Source organism: Benincasa hispida, chromosome 4 (genome assembly GCF_009727055.1).
Source record: "Benincasa hispida cultivar B227 chromosome 4, ASM972705v1, whole genome shotgun sequence".
Classification (NCBI taxonomy): Eukaryota; Viridiplantae; Streptophyta; class Magnoliopsida; order Cucurbitales; family Cucurbitaceae; genus Benincasa; species Benincasa hispida.
Genome location: NC_052352.1, coordinates 63,581,818 through 63,604,500, shown reverse-complemented (window position 1 = coordinate 63,604,500; position 22,683 = coordinate 63,581,818). Strand labels below are relative to the sequence as shown.

Sequence of the window (22,683 nt, the reverse complement as noted above, 5' to 3'; positions counted from 1 at the left end):
GAACGTGACCTGTTATATAACAATCATAAAGAATGATGGTGTACTGTTGATTAAATCTTCCCTAATTTCTTCCCATGAATTTAAATTAAAAACAAAAATCACAAAATATATTTGGTTTTTTAGGAAATTATTTTAAATGACAAAACTACTGAAAATATTTATAAAATATCACAGTCTGTCGTGATATATCACAAATAAATTATGATATTTTATTGTATTTATAAATATTTTGGTTCATTTTCTTATATTTGAAAACAATAATAGTTTCTATAACAATATGTTATTTCTATGTCTCAAGTCAGTTCGTATATTAAGCAAAATTTTAGGGAAGACAATTTAAATAGGTATATATTTTGAATCAATCAATCACGTTTCTTTTCCATAATTTAACAAATTAAAAGTACATTTTTTCCCATAAAAAAAGGAAAAAAATTGCAAGATTGAATCATCCAACTTTGAAATGATAATTGATGTTTTATCTATGTTTAAATCGTATTTATAGTGTGATTAATTAATGATATTTTTTACGTTTTATAAAAAACTTAATATTCATGGACAAAAGATGATATATTATTTTATTTCATGATCTCACAATAATTATTTTTAATAAAACTTTTTTATGCCACACAATAAATATAGTCTAGAAAGTTTGTCAAATACTAAAAATTCTCTCAAGATGATGTTGTATTTGAAAGACCATGAGTAACAAACAAACTATTGAATTCTTCGATGGGTATAATCAATATTACAAATTTTCTTCGTTCAATCATTACATGTAAGAGATTGAACCATAACTTTTTAAGATCGTAAATTGTATGTACATAATTATGGTGGTATTGGCATCAACATCAATAATGAGATCCACAAATTTATTTTTTAATGAGACAAAATGTTCATTTGTTTAATCATTATCTGTCATTCCACCGTGAAGGGCACTTCATATAGCTGTTCCACTTCCATCCAAGCAATGTGGTTTATTGCAGCGGCTCTTGTTTGCTGCTCTTAATTAATGCAATCCTCCAAGCATGTCAAATACTATCTTTTGCCTCAACCTTTTAATACTATTATTTAGTCTTCAATCTAATCCTTTGGCCCACATCATCATAAATTCCAATCTTTCGGCTGATCCTCAAGCCCATTTGTTATTGTTTTCTGTTCTTGATAAATGGGGGAAACAGAATCACACTTCTCAATGCAAAGACAAAGAATGTCAAAATCCTTCTACTCTGAATTTCCAAAGAACCAGACTGTTACAAGCTCTTGTAAACTCCCATCATTCTCTTGAACTTCATTCACAAAAGCTTAATCCTTATTATGGAATGTGGAAGCAATCCCCATTGTATGAAATGCTGCAAACATGGGCTGTTTGTAATGTGTTTTCTTCTATTCAGCCTTCCTTTACCTTCAGCAGCTCTTGGAGGAAATGACACAGACAGGCTTGCATTGCTTTCTTTCAAATCTGAGATAACTGTTGATCCATTTGGTTTGTTCATCTCTTGGAATGAATCTGTTCATTTCTGCAACTGGGAAGGTGTTATATGCAGTCAACAACAGAGAGTTACTGAGTTAAATCTTCCCTCTTATCAATTCATTGGTAAATTATCACCTTCTATAGGGAATTTGAGCTTCCTTACAACATTAAACCTCCAAAACAATAGCTTTGGGGGTGAAATTCCACAAGAGATAGGTAGCTTGAGCAGGATGCAAGCATTGGAATTGGACAACAATTACTTTGTAGGGGAGATTCCCCCAGCCATATCAAATTGCTCAGAGCTTCAATACATTAGATTGTTAAACAACAATCTAACTGGCATGCTGCCAATGGAACTTGGGCTGTTAACTAAACTTAAAGTATTTCAGTGTTCTTCCAATCAACTGTTTGGAGAAATACCTGAAACACTTGGAAATCTGTCATCGCTCAGGGGTTTCTGGGCTACATTGAATAACATCCATGGAAGTATTCCAAGTAGTTTTGGGCAGCTGAAAAATTTGACAGCTCTTGTTATTGGAGCAAACAAGCTGACAGGTACTATCCCTTCCTCAATCTACAATATTTCATCTATGAGAATGTTATCACTACCTGTGAACCAGCTTGAGGGTAGGCTTCCCACAGATTTAGGTTTCATCTTACCAAATCTTCAGGTTTTAAAAATCCATACCAATCAATTCAGTGGACCAATTCCTTTTACACTGTCCAATGCTTCAAAACTAGTGGAGTTCATGGTCTCAAAAAACATGTTTTCTGGGAAGGTGCCTAGCTTGGCAAGCACAAGGCATTTAGAGACTTTTGGAATAGAAGGAAACAATCTTGGACATGGGAATGTTGATGACTTGAATTTTTTGTTTTCTCTTGTTAACTGCACCAATTTGAGTTCTGTAGTCATCAGTGACAACAATTTTGGTGGGGCACTACCAGAGTATATAAGCAACTTCTCTACAAAGCTCAGGATTATGGGATTTGGTAGAAATCAAATCCATGGAACAATTCCAACTGAGATTGGCAATCTCTTTCAATTAGGGGCATTAGGACTAGAGACAAATCAATTGACTGGTTCTATACCAAGCTCACTAGGGAAACTAAACAAACTGTATGATTTGTTTTTAAATGGAAACAAACTCTCAGGGGAAATCCCTCAATCTCTTGGAAATTTGTCTGCACTTGGGAGATGCAATCTGAGGTTAAACAACTTAACTGGAGCCATACCACCAAGTCTAGGAGAAAGCCAAAATTTGCTAATGCTGGCACTTTCTCAGAACCAATTATCTGGTGCAATACCAAAAGAATTGTTGAGTATATCATCTTTATCAATTGCTCTAGAACTGTCTGAGAATTATTTGACTGGCTCCATTCCATTGGAAGTGGGCAAGTTGGTAAACCTTGGCTATTTGCATATTTCTGATAACTTGTTAACTGGGGTTATTCCCTCTACTCTCAGTGCCTGCACAAGCTTAGAAGCTCTATACTTGGATGGAAACTTCCTCGAGGGACCTATACCTGAGTCTTTGAGTTCTTTGAGAGGTATCGAAGAACTCGACCTTTCTCGCAACAATTTGTCAGGGAAAATTCCGAATTATTTGCAGGAGTTTAAAGTTCTGAACTATTTAAATTTATCTTTCAACAATTTGGAAGGTGAAGTTCCTACTCAAGGAGTGTTCAAAAACACAACTGCGTTTTCCGTTCTTGGAAATAAGCAACTTTGCAATGGTATACATGAATTAAATCTACCAAGATGCAGTTTGGATAATCCCAGAAAGCAGAACTTGACTACCAAACTGAAAGTAATTATCTCAGTTGCTGGTGGATTGGTGGGAAGCCTTCTGGTCATTTGTTGTCTGCTCTTTTTTTGGTCAAGGAAGAAAAGAAATAAGTCAGAGTTGAGTCCATCACTGAAGGCTTCCTATTTTGTTGTATCTTATAATGACCTTTTTAAGGCCACCAATGAGTTTTCTCCCAACAATCTAATTGGAGTTGGCGGTTATGGGTCCGTCTATAAAGGAATTCTTAGTCAAGATGGAAGTGCTGTTGCAGTTAAAGTGTTCAACCTTCAACATAGGGGAGCTTCAAAGAGTTTTCTAGCAGAATGTGGAGCCCTTAAAAGCATTAGACATCGTAATCTTGTCCGAATTCTTTCTGCTTGCTCGGGAGTCGATTTTCAAGGAAACGATTTTATGGCATTGGTGTTTGATTTCATGGTTAATGGGAGCCTAGAGAAGTGGTTGCATCCAGTTGATGATTTGAACCAGGAAGGGGAGCAGAGGTATTTAAATATTATGCAAAGGCTAGATATTGCCATTGATGTGGCTAGTGCTCTGGATTATCTGCATAATGGTAGCCCCATGCCAATAGCTCACTGTGACTTAAAGCCAAGCAATGTTCTTTTGGATGCTAACATGACTGCTCATGTTGGAGATTTTGGATTGGCAAAATTTATGGCTGGAACTTCCTTCCAGAACAAATCAACCGAAAGCAGATCCATTGGCATTCGAGGCACAGTTGGATATGCTCCTCCAGGTAACTTGGACCCTTTTTTCCCATCTGATCATATATTATCATCATGCATTTTTTTGGCTCTGCTATGGTTCCTTGCACTACTGCATTAACTCTACTAAAGCCATTGACTTGAAGTTCACACAAAACTATTTTTAACATTCAATTCCTTGGGCCAAATAAGATTCAATTTTATTTTTTTTCAGAAAGATTTGTAGGTTTTCTGTGAAAGACTAGTTTTGAGTACTAACTCTTCAACTGTCCCTGAACAAATATAGAATATGCCATGGGAAGCAAGGTTTCCACACATGGCGATGTGTACAGTTATGGCATACTATTGTTGGAGATGTTCACTGGAAAGAGACCAACTGATAATATGTTCAAAGATGGCTTGACCTTGAACAACCATGTTCTTACAGCCTTACCTGAAAGGGTACAAGAAATTGCAGATCCAACAATGGGCCTTCAAGAACTGAAGGGAATAGGCAACAGTAATGGCATGCTTAAGAACCACAATGTTCTTGAGGCTTTACCCGGCCGAGTAGAACAACTATCGGATCCAACATTGAGGCTTCAAGAACTGGAGGGAACAGGAAACAAAAATCTTATGTTTCAGGCTAATCAATCTCTCAGAATTAAAGAGTGCTTGTTTTGCATTTTCAGCATAGGAGTTGCATGTTCAGCTCAAATGCCTAGTCAGAGAATGAATATCAATGACGTTGTTTCCCAACTATGCCTTGCAAGAGAAAATTTTTCATAGGGCTTATGAGCATATACCTTGGAAAAAATGAGCAAGCTGTCAAGCCTCACTGAACATTAGCTTCTGCAAAACCATGTCCTGAGATTGTATTTTGTCAATACTTTTTAATAGATTCATGTCGTTGTCTCAGAGGTTCTTTTTCTTAGATAAACCAGGTATAGATAAGATAGATATGCAATACCATACATTCGTATACCTTTTTATGCAAGGAAGATTGAAAGTTATGCAAAAATTTAAAATCCTTTTACAGTTTTATTCTGAAGTTTGGTCACATCAGCAAACTAACAAACTTATATTAGTTTTGTTGCAGAGAAAGAAATACGGATATAATGAACTGAATCAACTTACGGTAGTTGGAAGGGTAAGCTTGTTTATAATACTTTGAATAATTGTACAGAGGTTGAGATTGCTTGTATAAAAAAGTTTAAGATTGCTTCAAACTCTGTTTTAGAACATAATTATAATTATGTTTTGTCATAAAGAACACTTTATTTACCATATTTTATACCAAAATTCTTTCGGTAATGAGAAGAGTTTAAGCTCAAGGATGATCACTTCAATGGCACGAGCAAGAGCAGCAGCTTTGTTCTGGCATTCTTGGTGTTCATCATATCCCAGCATCAGCTTGAAGATGAGCAATCCATTCCCGCTGCTGGTTCACATCCTTGTACGAGTACATAGTGTCGTAATGAGCTGAAGTCGGAAATATGATAGTCCGAAGAGCGAGTGCATGTCCATGTCACCATTAAAAGACACGGTACCGAATTCACCACTATACGGGCCTGTCTTGTTGTCTCCAATTCATCAATCAACTTCATGGCCTTTACCTATGTTACGAAAACGACAATTAAAAAATATAAAAGAATGTAAAAGAATCGACATACAAATATTAATAGTTCATTAACGGTGTATTAGCTACGTTTACGGATAGAGGGAGAATAACATTATTAGAGAGAATGTTTTCTGAATACATAAACGACGCCTCTAGGGTTAGAGAGTTTATATAACGCACTATTCTAAATCCTAAAGTCATAATTGTAAATAACTAGAGATAAATAAATATGCTAAATATGAATTCTGAATAGGTTTTGAAGCACCATACTTGGTTGCTCGAAGGACCAACAAATAAATTCAAAGTATTCTAACAACCTATATAACAGCGACAGGTAAAGCAATAAATGTAAGGGACTTAGAATTTGAGAGAATAGCAAATTAAGAGAATTGCTATGATGATTTCGTATTTCTGCTCAAGGTACTAAAGACCTATTTATACACGAATTGCACCTTTAGGATTTTATAGAAATTAATAAATAAAACTAATTACAATTGAAAAAAAAAAATAAAGAATAACATAATAGACACGTGGACCAACCACAAAAGGAGGGAATAAAAGGAAGGAATAACCTAAATTTGGAAATCTAATAAACTTTTCTTCTCTGGTTATTTTCCACATATGACTCCTTTTTGCGATGTGGCATATTTGTCCTGAGTTGTCACCTTTTGACCCTTTGACTTGTCCACATGTTCCTCCAGCTGAGCTTCTTTTTAACATCATCCCTCAAACTCGTAGGTAGGGCAACAACTCCTAGTTTAGATCGTAAGCAGATGAATTGCGAGTGTGTTATAGGTTTAGTAAGGCAATCAGCCAACTGATCCGAGGAGGGAACATATCTAACCTCTAGTTTGCCTCGAAGCACCTGATTTCTCACAAAGTGAACATCAATCTCAATATGCTTAGTGTAGGCATGAAATACTAGATTAGTGGCCAGAGCTCCAGTGCTTATATTATCACACCAAGAATTGGCTTATGAACTGGCTGCAACTGAATTTCAGAAAGTAATTGTTGAAGCCAAATGATCTGTGATGAAGCATGAGCTAAAGCTCTATACTCTGACTCGATGTTGTAACGTGCAACAACTATTTGTTTCTTTGAAGACCACGAGACGAGAATATTACCAACAAACACATAATATGCAGCCACAAACTTCTGATCATCAATATTTGACGCCCAATAACATCGAAGAGCCTAACGATATCCAAATTTGTACTAGGTTCAAACAACGACCCAAAATTGCATGTGCCACTCAATATCTGAGAACCCATTTCATTGCCTGCCAATGAACATCAGTAGGTACCTTTAAACGATTCACTATGTACACTATGTCAGGTCGAGTATGAGTTAGATATTGAAGAGCACCTATAGTACTTCGATATATATAAGGATCTACTAATGGAATTCCATAAGTTGCTGACAAATGTTTACCCATGGTGCATGGTGTAAATGTTGGATTAAGATTAGACAGTTCAAACTTATGAAGTAAATCTTCAACATACTTAGACTGATTTAACATAAAATCAAATTCAAGGTAGTGAAGTTGAATGCCAAGGAAATAGTTCAACACACCTAAATCTTTTAGAGCAGAGTTACAATCAAGAGTCTAAACGAGCTTAGCAATCAGATTAGCATTATTACTCGTGACTATGACATCATCCACATAAACAAGTAGTAAGATAATAAAGTCCCCTGAGTGAAATATGAACAATAATGTATCAAATTTTGAATTTTTGAATCCTTAACTGACTAAGGAAAGGTAGTATTCCAAGCTCGTGGAGCTTGTTTGAGGCCATAAATGGCTTTGTCAAGCTTTCAGACGTAATGAGGATGCATTAAGCTAATATACCCTGGGGGGTTGTTGCATATAAATATCCTCCTCGAGAGTGCCATTGAGAAATGCATTGTTGAAGTCCAACTATTGAAGACTCAATCCTTTGGTAACGGTAAGGCTGAGAACGACTCAATCAATCAAGGCTTTGACAACTGGGCTAAACGTTTCAAAGAAGTCAACCCCAAGGTATTGATGAAACCCTTTGGCCTAACATAGCTTTATAGCATTAAATTGTTCCATCTGGGTGTTTCTTTAGCCAAAATACCCACTTGTTTTCAAGAACATTAAAGGATGGTGATTGGGGTCAAGATGCTAAGTTTTTTTTTAGAGAGAAGTGTAGTTTACTCATTGTCCATAGCTGCCTTTCACTGAGAAGTACTGAGAGCAACTTTGACTGTTGTCGGTTCGGTCATAGTCCAATCCGTTTTTGTTGAAGTGAGCCACACTTTAGATTTAAAAATACCTACTTTTTCTCTAGTTATCATGAGAGGTTGCAGATGATTGGAAGGTAGAGAGGGAAGAATCAGATTGGAAACATCAAAGGGTTGAGGGGTAGGCAGTGAAGAGCCATCACTCAGAGAATTCAAAGTAAAGGAAACAAGAGGGCTAGTGGACAGTGTCGGGCATCATTGACGTGCGAGGTGTCTCGGTCATACTTCTCCAACCGTGCGACACCATGATTCACCCGTGATCATGGTCATCCTTAAGGGATGCTTAAGTCCCAATTCACTTTTTTTCTCGATCTTTGAAGCTTCGTCAGACCTTAGGTGAGGTTATTCCATCCTCAACTGAACTAAACTCATGCGAAACTGAACTTCATTTGGCCATACACATCGTCAGTACGTGTATTTTCCCTCATGTGCGGCTCTAGCCAACTTGCCTCTACTCTAGGCCAAGTCCTGAGGCGCGACCGTGCCTATATATGAGGCTAAGGTCATCGCAATGCAACGTCACATCTCTCTCCATCATCTTGGCTCCCAATAACACATCCCCTATACTTCTACATCACTTCGAAACTTCACCGAGATGAGTTTTAGATAATATATTTGAATCTCATTCAAATATTTATTTCCTCCAAATAAACTATAATGTATCAAATACATTATAACAATCATATCATATATAATTGGATCAATTTAATTATATATATAATTAAATTCCCTCTTACTAATTTGAAAAATTCAAATTAACCCAAAAACTGATTCTTAACTAAATCCTTTTAAGCCACCGAAAGGACCTCATGGACCTGTAGCTTGAAGCTCTAATGGTACGTGAATAATTAATTAAACTTTTTAATTACATTATCCACCATTCGTTAACTGTCAAGCACTCCACTAAAGACTGACAGCTGCACTCTTCGCACTACAGATATATTTATGTATCTATTGGATATAACCAAACAACAGTACGATGACCCTTCATAAATTGCTCGTAAGTACAGCTAGGCTAAATTATCGTTTTACCCCTATAATTACCTCTAACTCCTTAAGTACCATTGATCCCTCTAATGAACAATAGATCATAGTCCCACTATGACTAAACCCCTATCGGGCTAGGAAATGGTGTGGTGCCACATTATTCAAGACCTAGAATCAGCCCTTAAGGGAGCAATTTATCTACTTACCCCTACTTTGGAGAAGGAGGAATTCCATCTTGTGTAGCTGAGTTCTCAGTTCCCCAATCAGATGAATCCCCAAAATGGCAGGCTTGTTAAGTCGGCGATCTGGCCACTCTCACCCATACAAATCAAAGAACCGCCCTCATAGGCAAGATTTCACAGGTCATGTTATCTATGGTCACATGGTGAACTGAAAGTCTCTATTATGAACGGTGTTATATAATGAGACTAAGCATTTCATGGTCTGGTCTTATACAAACTCCTTTGTATAGAATATCCCTGCTTGTATATATAATACATGAATGATCAGGATTAAATCATTTGTAGCACTTTATAACAATTGTAACACCTACAAAGTGGGCCATACTTGTAGTGTCATCAGGATAAGGTACCTAACCTTATCCATATACTATAGACCATTTAGGTTATCACTTAAATATGATCCACCTGTATGTCTCCACATATATGTTTAAGTTACAACGATAACCTTAGATGTTAGTTTATTGGTTTGTGGTTAATGCAACTAAAATATCATATGTTTTATAGGAAAAGTGAATAAAAATATCATATATTATTAATCACATAAAAGTTTGTTCATACAAGGTTTACAAACTAAAGAACCCTACGAGATTTAGGGCATCAACCCCAACAGTCTCCCACTTATCCTAAAACTAGTGGGGTGTACAAGATAATAAAATACAAGTACATAAAACAATAAAGTAGGGCATAACATGCCCTGTACAAAATCTCCCACTTGCCCTAGTCCAGTCGTGGTCTGTCCCATAGATCCATACTCTGCAGGTGACCCTCAAACATTGTAGTCATGAGGGCTTTCGTAAACGAAGTAGCAACGTTTGCTCCGAACCTATCTTCGTGACAATCACGTCTTCTTGATGCACAATATCTTGGATGAGATGATATTTCCGCTCTATGTACTTGTCGCGCTTATGACTCCTAGGCTCTCGGGAATCAGCCACAACACTAATATTATCATAATAAAGTGTGATGGGCTTTGACATGTTTGGAACAACTTCTAGATTAGTCAAGAATTTCCTGAGCCAAACAACCTCTTTAGTAGCTTCACAAGTTGCTACATATTCAGCCTCCATAGTAGAGTCCGTGATGCACCCCTGCTTGGTGCTTCACCATACTACTTCCCCTCCGTTAAGAGTGAACATTTATCCTGATGTGGATTTTCTCGAATCCTTATGAGTCTGAAAATTAGAGTTCGTGTATCCTATAAGAATCAAATCCTTAGAACCATACATAAGCACGTAGTCCCTCATTCTCTGTAGATACTTGAGGATATTCTTAACGGCTGTCCAGTGATCTAATCCTAGATTAGACTGATATCTACTGACTATCCCCACTACATAGCATATGTCAGGTCGAGTACATAACATCAAATACATCAAGCTTCCCATGACAGATGCATAGGGGATTCATCTCATATCTTCAACCTCTTGAGGTGTCTTAGGAAATTGTTCCTTAGACAAAGTAATTCTGTGCCTGAAAAGAAATAGGCCCCTCTTGGAGTTCTGCATCAAATACTTGACAAGTATCTTGTCAATATACGATGTTTGAGACAGTGCTAGCACTTTGTTCTTTTGATCTCGAAAGATTTGAATACCAAGAACAAACTGAGCCTCTCCCAAATCTTTCATTTGGAATTGGGTCGTTTGCCAGTTCTTAACTGTAGTCAGTAAACCTATATCATTCCTAATGAGTAGGATATCATCTACATACAACACTAGAAAAACTACTGAACTATTGATGATCTTCTTGTAGACACAAGACTCATCAACGTTTTGATCAAAGCCATAAGATTTTATCGTAGTATCAAACCTTATATTCCAAGATTGAGATGCCTATTTCAGTCCATAAATGGACCAATTAAGCTTGCAAACCTTTTTCTCTTGACCTTGGACCATGAATCCCTCGGGTTGCACCATATAAATGGTCTCCTCAAGATTGCTATTCAGAAAAGCAGTCTTGACATCCATTTACCATATCTCATAGTCATAATATGAGCCAATGAACAGGAGGATCTAGATAGACTTCAACATGGCAACAGAAGAGAAAGTCTCCTTATTAGGTATTTAAAGGATGCATATTTTCTATGTTAATTCCCCCAAAATTGTATTGATTATTTGTTTTATATGCTAATTTTGTAGGTAAAATGGTCCCCAAGGCATTTAGAAGTCATTAAGAGAAGATCGAGCCAAAAAGGATCCAAATTAACCAAGAAAATCAACAAATTGAAGGGAAATCGAGTAAATTACCAAAATGCCATCGAGAATCAAGTATTCACCCATCGAGTTGCAGTGGCATGACCCAGGGAGAGGTGTTGCGCAACACTTAAAGACAAAACATTCAATTCTGCTGCAAAACAAGGCAGCGTTGCAACGCTCCGGACTTTGACACAGATCACCCTGTACATGTGCGCCTTGCATTGACGAGTGATTGGGGGTAGTGTTGCAATGCAAGCCCGATGCTTCTTGGCCTTTTCATCAATTTAGTGTTTCAACGCTACCTCAACGTTGTGACGCTAGCCTGCGAACTATAAAAGGTTTTTCTTTCATTTCTGCAAAAAAGAGAAAGAAGATCCATGGAGGCTGGAATCTCTCTCCGAGTTCTTTCACTTCTTTGGTAATTCTTGTTCCAATTTAAGTTAGATTTTATATCTTTGTTGAAATGTAAACAAAACTCTTGTAATTCTTCATACAATTTGTCAATGAATTTGTGAAGATTTGATTGAATCTTGTTTTTATTTCAAGGGTTCTTGCAAATCGTTTGAGTTTTTTTACTTTTTTTATCAATTGCAATCTAATTTATGCTCTCTTGAATCTATACTTAATTCTTGATGCATGTTGAATGATCTTTATCTTGAACATGTACAGCCTAGATGCTTGGTTTTGTCACAATCATTGTTGAATATGTTGCTTTCAATGTGTTCGATGGAATGTCTAGCCAAGATCTACAAGAGGCAATAGTAATTGTGTGTTTGATGGCTATCGTAGGATGCACTAATTACTAGATTTGGATAAAATTTGATTAATTGAGTAAGCTATCTTAATAATTAATCAACACAATTGAATCTTAGAACCTAATGTGCATGTTTTCTATTCTATACGGCCGCTATCGAACCCAATAGAAGTAGAAATATGTAGGTTGATTAGGGTTTGTCCTATCCAATCTTAATCAATGATTAGGACGCTCTCTTAACTAGGTTATTGGTAGTTGTTGGCCTTTGTAGAGGCTAACTTGATCGAGTTGAGTGAGTAGTTGTGAGCATAATCCGATTGTCAATAAAATTTTAGAATTTGATGATAGGAATTGCATTGAACGTCTAACTTGAATTAGAAGCAAGATCATTCCTTACTTGTTTACATTCATATTTTATCTTTTAATTTCTAGTATTTTTCCAATTTAATCAAACCCCTGTTTATGCTTTAATAGTCAAGGTTAGTTAAGAAAGGATAAAAATTAAGACCTTTCCTGAGGATCAACCTCTTACTTCCACTTTAACTACGAGTTAGTTAGGTTGTTGTTCGAGCTTTATAAATATTGTTTGTTTCGAGTTAGGTAGAACTAACAACACCTACTTAGCAATCGAACAAAATGACGTTGTTGTCAGGGAAGGATAAGCCATTTAAATCTCATTCTTAGCTAACTTGACTAGCAAACCTTAAAACACCAAAAATATTTTCTTTTCTTTGTGTCTACTTATTTTAATATGATGAACATGAACATCTATTACGTGCTTTAAGTGATGTATGCGGCCCATCAAAGAGGACAAGAGGTAAAAGAATTTAATGAGCTTAAAAGTGAAATAAATGAACTAACTTCTCTTGTTCGAGTTTTGGTTACTAAAAACATACAGGATTCGCATGCTATGCTCCTTGGGAGATGCCTAACCAAACCTCGTTATCGATGCCATATCCTTCTACCAATTTAGGTAATTCTTCAGAAAATTTAGTTGATGAACTTTCTGACTACTCTTGTGTGTTTATACAGAAACATTCTTATCTTTCTCAAGAACCATCGAGTTTCCAGCACGATAGTTTCTATTCTAGACATGAGGTTAGAACTAACTTTTAGAATCTGTGACCTCATTGCCCAGATTAATGATTTGGTTAGGAAAATCGATGAGCCTTGGGAAGATACGTCTTCTAAGAATACTGAGTTAAATGGTGGAGAGATTCACATCAACAATCCAATAGAGCCACTAGTTCTTCAAAATTCCTATCAAGGTAAGACGTTGGATTTAATAATGTGTGAACTTGCTAATGGTTTTTCTGATTGTGAGCAGGATTCAATTGAGTTTCACCTGGAGACTCAATCCCTCATACTAGTTGAGGTTCGTCAAACCCTTGAACTTGCACACTCCATGCTTACATTGGAGAACCATTCATAGCCTTCCGTTGTCTATGGCACTAAAGCCGATCTAATTGAGAAGTTTCCTTGGACCGACGATGAAGATGATGTTTATTCCACGCCATATTCAGAACAAGTAAGTAGGGATAAGTATGAGCCTGTACCACACCTACTTAGCAACCGAACACTTCTTATAGTCGACTCCTTCTACCTGAGTATAACCCTTTTGCCACCATTCTAGCCTTGAAGGTTTGCACCTTCCCATCAGCACTCCGTTTCCTCTTGTAGATCCATTTACAACCTATATTCAAGTTAATCTATAAGATCCCAAACTGAATTGAAGTACATATACTTCATTTCGAGATCCATGGCTTTGATTCATTCATCTTTGTCACATCCTCCATGCCTTCTTGTAAGACAATGGATCCTCAACCTCACCATCAGCTACCATAGCTAGGATTTCAGTTAAACCCATATAGCGAATAGGTGGGTTCGCAACCCTCCCACTATGTCGAGGTTCCCTCAACACTTGAGGTGGATTTTGACTTACTAGATGAACCTACTTCAACAACTCTTGTTGAGGTATCAGACTTTTCAACAACTTTTGTTGAAGAATCAGTAGTTTCTTTGGAAATCTCATTCAACATGATTTTACTTCTGGGTTTGTGCTCCCTTATGTGGTCTTCCTTAAGAAAAATAACATTTTTTGATACAAATACTTTATTTTCTTTAGGACATAGAAATAACCACTTCTCGTTCCCTTGGGGTAGCCTACAAATATGCATAACCTTGAATGTAGTTCTAGTTTCTCAGGATTTGCCTCAAGCACATGTGTTGGGCAACCCCAGATTCTGAAATGACGTAAACTAGCTTTACGACCATTCCATAACTCTAGAGGTGTTTTGGCAACACTCTTAGAGGGAACGCAATTTAGGATATAAGCTGCAGTCTCCACTGCATAACTCCAAACGAGTCAAATAAGGAAGTGTAACTCATCATAGACTAAACCATGTCCAACAAGGTTCGATTTCTCCTCTCTGATACACCATTTTGCTGAGGTGTACCTGGTGCTAAGAGTTGGGATACAATTCCATGTTCTATCAAATAGTTCTGGAATGTTAAATCCATAAACTCTCCACCTCGATCAGATCGAAGTGTTTTAATCATTCTATTTAATGCATTTTCTACTTCAGCCTTGAATTCTTTGAACTTTTCAAAAGACTCAGACTTATGTTGCATTAAATAAACATGCCCATACCTTGAATAATCATCAGTGAAAGTGATGAAATATTCATAACCTCCCCTAGCTCTTACATTCATCAGACCACAAAGGTCTGAATGCACTAACAGACGTTCATTAACTTATATTAACACCATTCTTAGTGTTCTACCTAGGGTTATGTACTAACACACAAAGGTCTGATGAAATATCATAACCTCCCCTAGCTCTTACCTCGTTTATTGCTAACGGCCTTAGCACATACAAACTATTTTCCAGTTTAGTAGAACATATATCAACACCATTCTTAGTAACAAACGATTTATTATAAGAAAAATTAATTTGATAATGTTGTTCTAATAGACACTTTACAGAAACTAAGCTCCTTTTTAAATTAGGAACAACAAATACATCATTCAAAATGAGAAATTTGTTCTGTAAAGATAACCAGAGACCTCCCATTGCCATTGCTGAGATGACGTGCCCAATTCCAACTCGCATCGTCATCTCTCCAGCATCAAGTTGCCACCAGGAACTAATTTCTTGAAATGAAGAACAAACATGGTTAGTGGGCCCAGAGTCAATAATCCAGGAAGAATCATCATTCTCCAGTAAACAAGTTTCCAAGACAAGTAAATCACATTTACCTTGTTTGGCCTTCTTCTTTTCTGCCAAATACCTAGGGCAGTTCCTCTTCCAATGTCCGTCTTAGTTGCAATGGAAACATTTTCCCTCGTTAACCATAGGTTATGCATTTATTTTCATGCATCATTTTATATTATAAGTGTTATAATAAATTAGTATGCATGATTTAAATTACATAAAGCATGTTCATGCATCTTATAATATAAGAGTTACACTATATGTATGCATGCATTATAGCATATCCATGCATCATTTATATTATAAATGTTATAATATAAGGTTAAATGGTTGTATGGAATGTATGTTATAGCCTAGTTCATTACTTAGTTATATAAAAGTTATGTATTAGTAATGAATGAACATTGTATGAAGCATGACACTACCTTAGGTTACTTTATAATTGTTATAAATAGCTTATGTATGTCTAGCTTGCAATGTTGGTTGGTTTTAATTATTTCATTTATTTATAAATGTTATAATAAATGGAATTAGAATTAAAATCAACAATAAAGAGTTGCATGCAAACCTTAGGTTTTAATCATTTTCTAAAAGTGTTTTAAAATTTGATTGAGATAGACCTAAGATCACGTTTTTAATGAGATTAGAAATTTAAGTTTAATCTTTCAAATCGTAGGATGCACTAATTCCTGATAGAAGATTAAATATGTAACAAATGTATCTATAAGGGACCTTTTGTTTAAGGTTGGTTCTGGCTAGGCTGAGGTACTTAAGTCGATAGAAACGTTGCACCCCTTCCTGGGAACCTACCTGAAAAGGTGAATTAGATAGATCTGTTACATGCATGCAAATTTGATGAACGTCTGTTAAAGAGTTTAATAATACTTGAATCAAAATTGTTTAATCATCAAAGACAATAGTTGTCTTTTAGCAAATTAAACAATCACTTAGATAAAATTAGTAGTCAGATTTTCTAAGTTAATGAACCCTAGGTAGAACACTCAGTGGGAGGACAATGGGTATATGATACTTCACTTTAACCTCTACACGTTTCTCCTTAAAAGTTCACACCGTGAGATCTACCCTTGGCCTCGAGGCACCATGGGTGTCCCCTTACAGGTGGCGTTTGGGTAGGTCAATAACAAGGTTGGATAAAGTTTATAGTAAGTGGGAGCGGGACGTGTGACAACATATCCTTCGTTCTCTCTCATTAGGTTGGATAAAGTTTCATGCATCGCCTTGAGGCATCGTAGGTGTCCACCTAAAGAATGGTAGTTTTGCATGACTCTTTATTTGATCTCCAGAAATGGATAGGGTTGTTTTAGTATCTTGTTCTAATAAACTTTTCCCTAAGGTTGGCTCATTAGGACAGGACTCTAGAACTTAAAATGAGGGGTTACACTTACACAGAATTGTTAAAGATGTTAACAAATTCTAGACCGAACAATAGTGACTATTAGATCCAGTTACAAGGATTTGTTTCTATCTAATGGTTGAGAATGTATCATTTCAGTGAAGGGGCACTTGATCACCCTACGATGACTTTTGTCCTGCCTCATTGTAGCATCATTGCAAAATAGATGTCACTTAGGGTATAATAGACTATATTGCTAAAACATGATTGGTTTTCTAAAAGAGGTTTAATGCAAGTAGACTTAATTAAGTTTATTCTGTTTCAGCAATTTAAATGGCTACTGCAACTCTAAGTTTACTTGACGCCGACAAACTAACTGGCGAAAACTACGCTAGTTGGAAAAACACTATAAATACGGTTTTGATCATCGATGATCTAAGGTTCATCCTTATAGAGGAATGTCCTCCCATTCCACCTCCTACTGCTGCTCAAAATGTTAGGGAAGCATATGAGCGATGGACAAGGGCGAACGAGAAGACCCAAGCATATATCTTAGCAAGCCTTAACGAAGTCTTGGCCAAGAAGCATGAGCCCATGGTTACTACACCTGAGATCATGGAGTCCCTGAGAGGAATGTTCGAACAACCATCCCTCGACATAGTGGGAGGGTTGCAAACCCACCCGTTCGCTATCTGGGTTTCATGAAAATCCTTGCTATGGTAGCAGATGATGACGTTGAGGATTCGTTGTCTTATAAGAAGGCAATGGAGGATGTTGACAGGGATGAATGGGTCAAAGCCATGGATCTCGAGATGGAGTCAATGTACTTCAACTCAGTATGGGATCTTGTAGATCAGCCTGATGGGGTTCGCCCTATAGGTTGTAAATGGATCTACAAGCGCAAACGGGGTGCTGATGGGAAGGTACAGACCTTCAAGGCTCGACTTGTGGCAAAGGGTTATACCCAGGTAGAGGGAGTCGACTATGAGGAGACTTTCTCGCCTGTTGCCATGTTAAAGTCGATCCGTATCCTCCTGTCCATTGCAGCTTATTATAATTATGAGATCTGACAAATGGACGTCAAGACGGCCTTTCTGAATGGCAATTTTGAGGAGACCATTTATATGGTGCAGCCCGAGGGATTCATAGCTCAAGGTTAAGAGAAAAAGGTTTGCAAACTGAATCGGTCCATTTATGGACTGAAACAGGCGTTTCGATCTTGAAACATACAATTTGATGCTGCAATCAAGTCGTATGGCTTTAAAAAAAACGTTGATGAACCTTGTGTCTACAAAAAGATCATATCAACGCTTCAGTAGTCTTCTTAATGTTGTATGTAGACAATATCCTACTCATTAGGAATGATGTAAATCTACTGACTGCAATTAAGAACTGGCTAGCGACCTAATTCCAAATGAAAGATTTGGAAGAGGCTCAGTTTGTTCTAGGTATTCAGATCTTTCGGGTGTAGAATCTAAAGGAAACACTAGAGGGGCGGTGAATAGAGTTGACTACCAATTTTTTTTTTAAATAATTTTATCTTCAAACAATGCTCAATAATGTTAACCCACTAATTTGATTAAAGAAAATTTATGCAAGACAAAAATTAAATCATGCAAGCTATGATAACTTCAAATTTAAAGACAATTTAATCAAGGATAAATTTAAATAACACATTGAAAATTAAATCATGCAATTTAGAAAGATTAAAAAAATAACTAAGACAAGAAGCAAAAAATTTGAAAACAATAAATAAAAGAGAGAGAGGAAAAGAAAACATCGGGAATTATAGTGGTTCGGCAAATTGCCTACTCCACTCTCCAAGACTCCTTCTTGGATATTTCACTAAGTGATCCTCTTGCAAGTAACCGGTTGGAGCGTCACATCATCTGCCACGTCATCAATATTGACCATTTGTGTGCCACGTCAACAAGGTGCCACGTGTCACTGCCACGTCGGATTTCCTTTCCAATCTTCTTTTGCTTATAACTTTCTCGTTTGAACTCCAATTTGAGCGATTCAAATTGCGTTGGAATCGTCTTTTCGAGCTCTACAAGATAGTGACTCTGAACACTGAATTTGTTAGTACAAAAAATCTGAGTTTGTTATCATCAAAATACTTGGTTTGATTGAAGCCCTAAAGCTAACATCGGGATCATAAGAACAAAGTGCTAGCAATGTCTCAAGCATCGTACATTGACAAGATGTTGCTCAAGTACTCGATGCAGGACTCCAAGAGTGACCTACTCTCGTTCAGGCATTGAGTCACTTTGTCTAAGGAAATGTGTCCTAAGATGCCTCAAGAGGTTGAGGAAATGAGATGGGTCCTATATGCGTCTGCCGTTGGCAGTTTGATGTACGCGATGCTCTGTACTCATCCAGACATCTACTACATTGTGGGCATAGTTAGTAGGTATCAGTGTAACCCAGGCCAGGGTCACTGGATCGTAGTGAAGAACATCCTCAAGTATCTTCGGAGAACGAGGGACTACATGCTCGTGTATGGTTTGAGGGATTTGATCCTTACAGGATACACGGATTCTGACTTTCAGAGTAATAAGAACTCTGCAAGTCCATATCAAGGTCAGTCTTTACTCTTATCAGAGGAGCTGTAGTGTGGCGAAGCACTAAGCAAGGATGCATCGCCGACTCCACTATGGAGGCGGAGTACTAGCGGCTTGCGAAGCTGCTAAGGAGGCGTCTGGCTCAGGAAGTTCTTGACAGACCTGGAAATTGTTCCAGATATGTTTAGGCCCATTACCCTCTATTGTGATAATAGTGGGGCAGTGGCAAACTCCAAGGAGCTAAGGAGTCACTGGCGTGGTAAACACATAGAGCGGAAGTATCATCTGATCTACGAGATAGTTCATCGAGGGGATGTGATCATCACGTAGATCGCTTCGGAGCACAATGTTACTGACTCATTTATGAAGGCTCTCACGGCTACAATGTTTGAGGGTCAACTACGAAGCATGGGTCTACGGGATCGTCCGTGGCTAATTTAGGGCAAGTGGGAGATTTTATTGTACTGGGCTTTTATGCCCTAGTTTATTGTTTTGTACTAAGTTTTTTTTTGTACACCCCACTTCACTTTAGGACAAGTGGGAGATTGTTGGGGTTGATGCCCTAAAGTCTCGTGTCCTGTAGTTTGTAAACAGTATATACGAGCACCAGTGATTGTTAATATATGATATTTACTTCACATCTTGTTGTTTTGCTCGATTATTTGTTTTATTTGTTTTACCACAAACCAATAAACATAAAATCCCTGGTTATCTATATGTGACTCAAGCATGTATGTGGTGAGATACAAGTGGATCATGTCTTGAGTGATAACAAAAATGGTCTGTAGTATATGGATATAGAAGGGAAACCTTATCCTGGTAACGCTACGGACGCGGCCCGCTTTATGGAATGGTCACAAGTGTTGTGACTTGCCACAAATGGTATGATCCTGATCATTCGTTTTGGGGACATGCGAGCGGGGGAGTCCTATACAAAGAGTTTGTATAAGACCTGACCACGAAGTGTTAATGTCTCGTTATATAACACCATTCATGACAAAGATTTTACTTCACTAGGATTACCATAAGTGAGTTGGGAACTCCTACCATTGAGGGCGATCCTTTGATTTGTATGAGTACGAGTGGCCAAGTCGCTGATTTAAACCTACCATTTTGGAGATACGTCTGATTTGGGAGCTTGGAACTCAACTACACAAGATGGAATTCACTCCTTCCCCGAGGCAGGGGTAAATAGATAGATGGCTCCCTTAAGGGCTAATTCCGGGGCTTGAACGATGGGGCGCCACACACCTTCTCTTGGCCTGAGAGGTGTTCACACATAGTTGGACTATGTTGTACTGTTCATTAAAGGAATCAGTGGTACTTAAGGAGTGAGATGTAACTATAGGGGCAAAACGGTAAATTGGCCTAGCTGTACTTATGAGCATCTGTGAAGGGTCATCGTACTCATGATTGGTTATATCCGATGGACACAAAAATATATCTGTGGTAAGAAGAGTTCAGCTGTTGGTCTTTAGTGGAATCACTGACAGTTAACAGATGGTGAATCTCGTGGCTAAAGAGTTTAGTCAGCTATTCACATACTGTTGGAGCTTCGAGCCACAAGTCCATTAGGTCACCTAGGTAGCTTGGATAAAGTCGAGAACCAGTGTTTGGGTTAATTTGAAATGTTCAAATTGATAAGAGGAAGTTCAATTATATAGGATATAATTGGGACTGGTTTAATTATATATGATATAATTGGCTAAATATATGAGATACATTATTTTGGAGGAAATTAGATATAAATATGATTTATATCAAGTAGAGAAAATACTATAGTAGATATATGATATCAAACTATAGGATATAAATATAATATGATTATATTTATTAATTAAATTAATTGATTAATTATTTGGTAATTAACCGATTAATCCACGTTCGGACGTGGGAAGTTGGGGCTGCAAAGGTTATGGTAACCAGCGGGTTAAAGCTATGAAAATTGTTTTCATTTGATAATGATTCAGTCGCATTCGTATCGCCCACGCCCAAAAAGAATCTATGAAAGAGCGATCGCGAGAGCCTATACGATAGAAGCTCATTTGTCTAAACAATCGTCTAGTTCACGCGTTCTCTAAACGATCGTATACACCTTTCCTAAACGATCGTTTGATTTTTCCTAAACGATCGTGTAGCTCTACTATATGATAAGCATTTTCGCTATACGATAGCAGAGTTCATTTCCCACTTGCTTATCATCTACACGACGTCTTCTCCTCCGTCCTCTACCAAACTCACCAGAGCCCACTCTTTGAGTTTTTTACGTCGAGAATACCCGGGTTTCTCTTGTGGTGGCGTCGTCCCTGCGGCATTGTTCGTGTACGTTCGGATCGTGTTGTTATAGTCGACAGACTCGCCGGGTGCTGGTAGATCAGTGGGAGGTTTTCCGCTGCTTTGGGTTCACACATACGAAGACAGTCTTCATTTGGTATGAACCTTTTTCCTTGTTAATGTTTGTATTCTGAGCATGCCGATTATGAGTTTAATATGCATAATTGTTTGTATGGAATGTATATCGTTTATGTTTCGGTCACTCTGAAATCGGAGCGATCTAAGCCCGCTCATGGAACTCTCGGTATGAGATCCTTCAAATTCTTCGTGAATTATTGACTCTGGGCTCACTAACCATGTTTGTACTTCATTTCAGGGAATTAGTTCCTGGTGGCAACTTGATGTTGGAGAGATGATGATGCGATTTGGAACTGGGCACGTCATCTCAATAGTGGTAGTGGGAGGTCTCCGGTTATCTTTACATAACAAATTTCTCATTTTGAATGATGTATTTGTTGTTCCTGATTTAAAAAGGAGCTTATTTTCTATAAAGTGTCTATTAGAACAACATTATCAAATTAACTTTTCTTATAATAAAGCGTTTGTTACTAAGAATGGTGTTGATATATGTTCTACTAAACTGGAAAATAATTTGTATGTGCTAAGGCCGTTAGCAACAAATGGGGTAAGAGCTAGAGGAGGTTATGAATATTTCATTAACTTATATCAACACCATTCAATATACCCCATTTTCCTCCCACTGAGTGTTCTACCTAGGGTTCATTAAATTAGAAAATCCGACTACTGATTTTATCTAAATGATTGCTTAATTTGCTAAAAGAAAACTCTTATCTTTGATGATTAAACAATTTTGATTCAAGTATTATTAAACTCTTTAACTAACATTCATCAAATTTGCATGCATGTAACAGATCTATCTAATTCACCTTTCCAGGTAGGTTCCCAGGTAGGGGTGTGACGTTTCTATCAGCTTTAGTACCTCAGCCTAGCCAGAATCAACCTTAAACAAAAGGTCCCTTATAGATACATTTGTTACATATTTAATCTTCTATCAGGAATCAATTTAATCCTATTAAACTGATTTGAAAGATTAAACTTAAATTTCTAATTTCATTAGAAACTTGATCTTAGGTCTATCTCAATCAAATTCTAAAACATTTTTAGAAAATGATTAAAGTCTAAGGTTTGCATGCAACTCTTTATTGTTGATTTTAATTCTAATTTCATTTATTATAACAC

The 22,683-nt window shown here is 37.1% G+C and overlaps 1 protein-coding gene across 1 annotated transcript; it reads left to right on the top strand.

The window, feature by feature from the left end:
- The first annotated feature begins 1,024 nt into the window (after window positions 1-1,024).
- LOC120075319 (probable LRR receptor-like serine/threonine-protein kinase At3g47570) lies at window positions 1,025-5,317 on the top strand. The gene is made up of 2 exons (XM_039028602.1): window positions 1,025-4,012; window positions 4,267-5,317. Exons 1-2 carry the CDS (start codon window positions 1,315-1,317, stop codon window positions 4,746-4,748), a joined length of 3,180 nt encoding a protein of 1,059 aa, XP_038884530.1. The 5' UTR covers window positions 1,025-1,314; the 3' UTR covers window positions 4,749-5,317.
- Window positions 5,318-22,683: the final 17,366 nt, after the last annotated feature.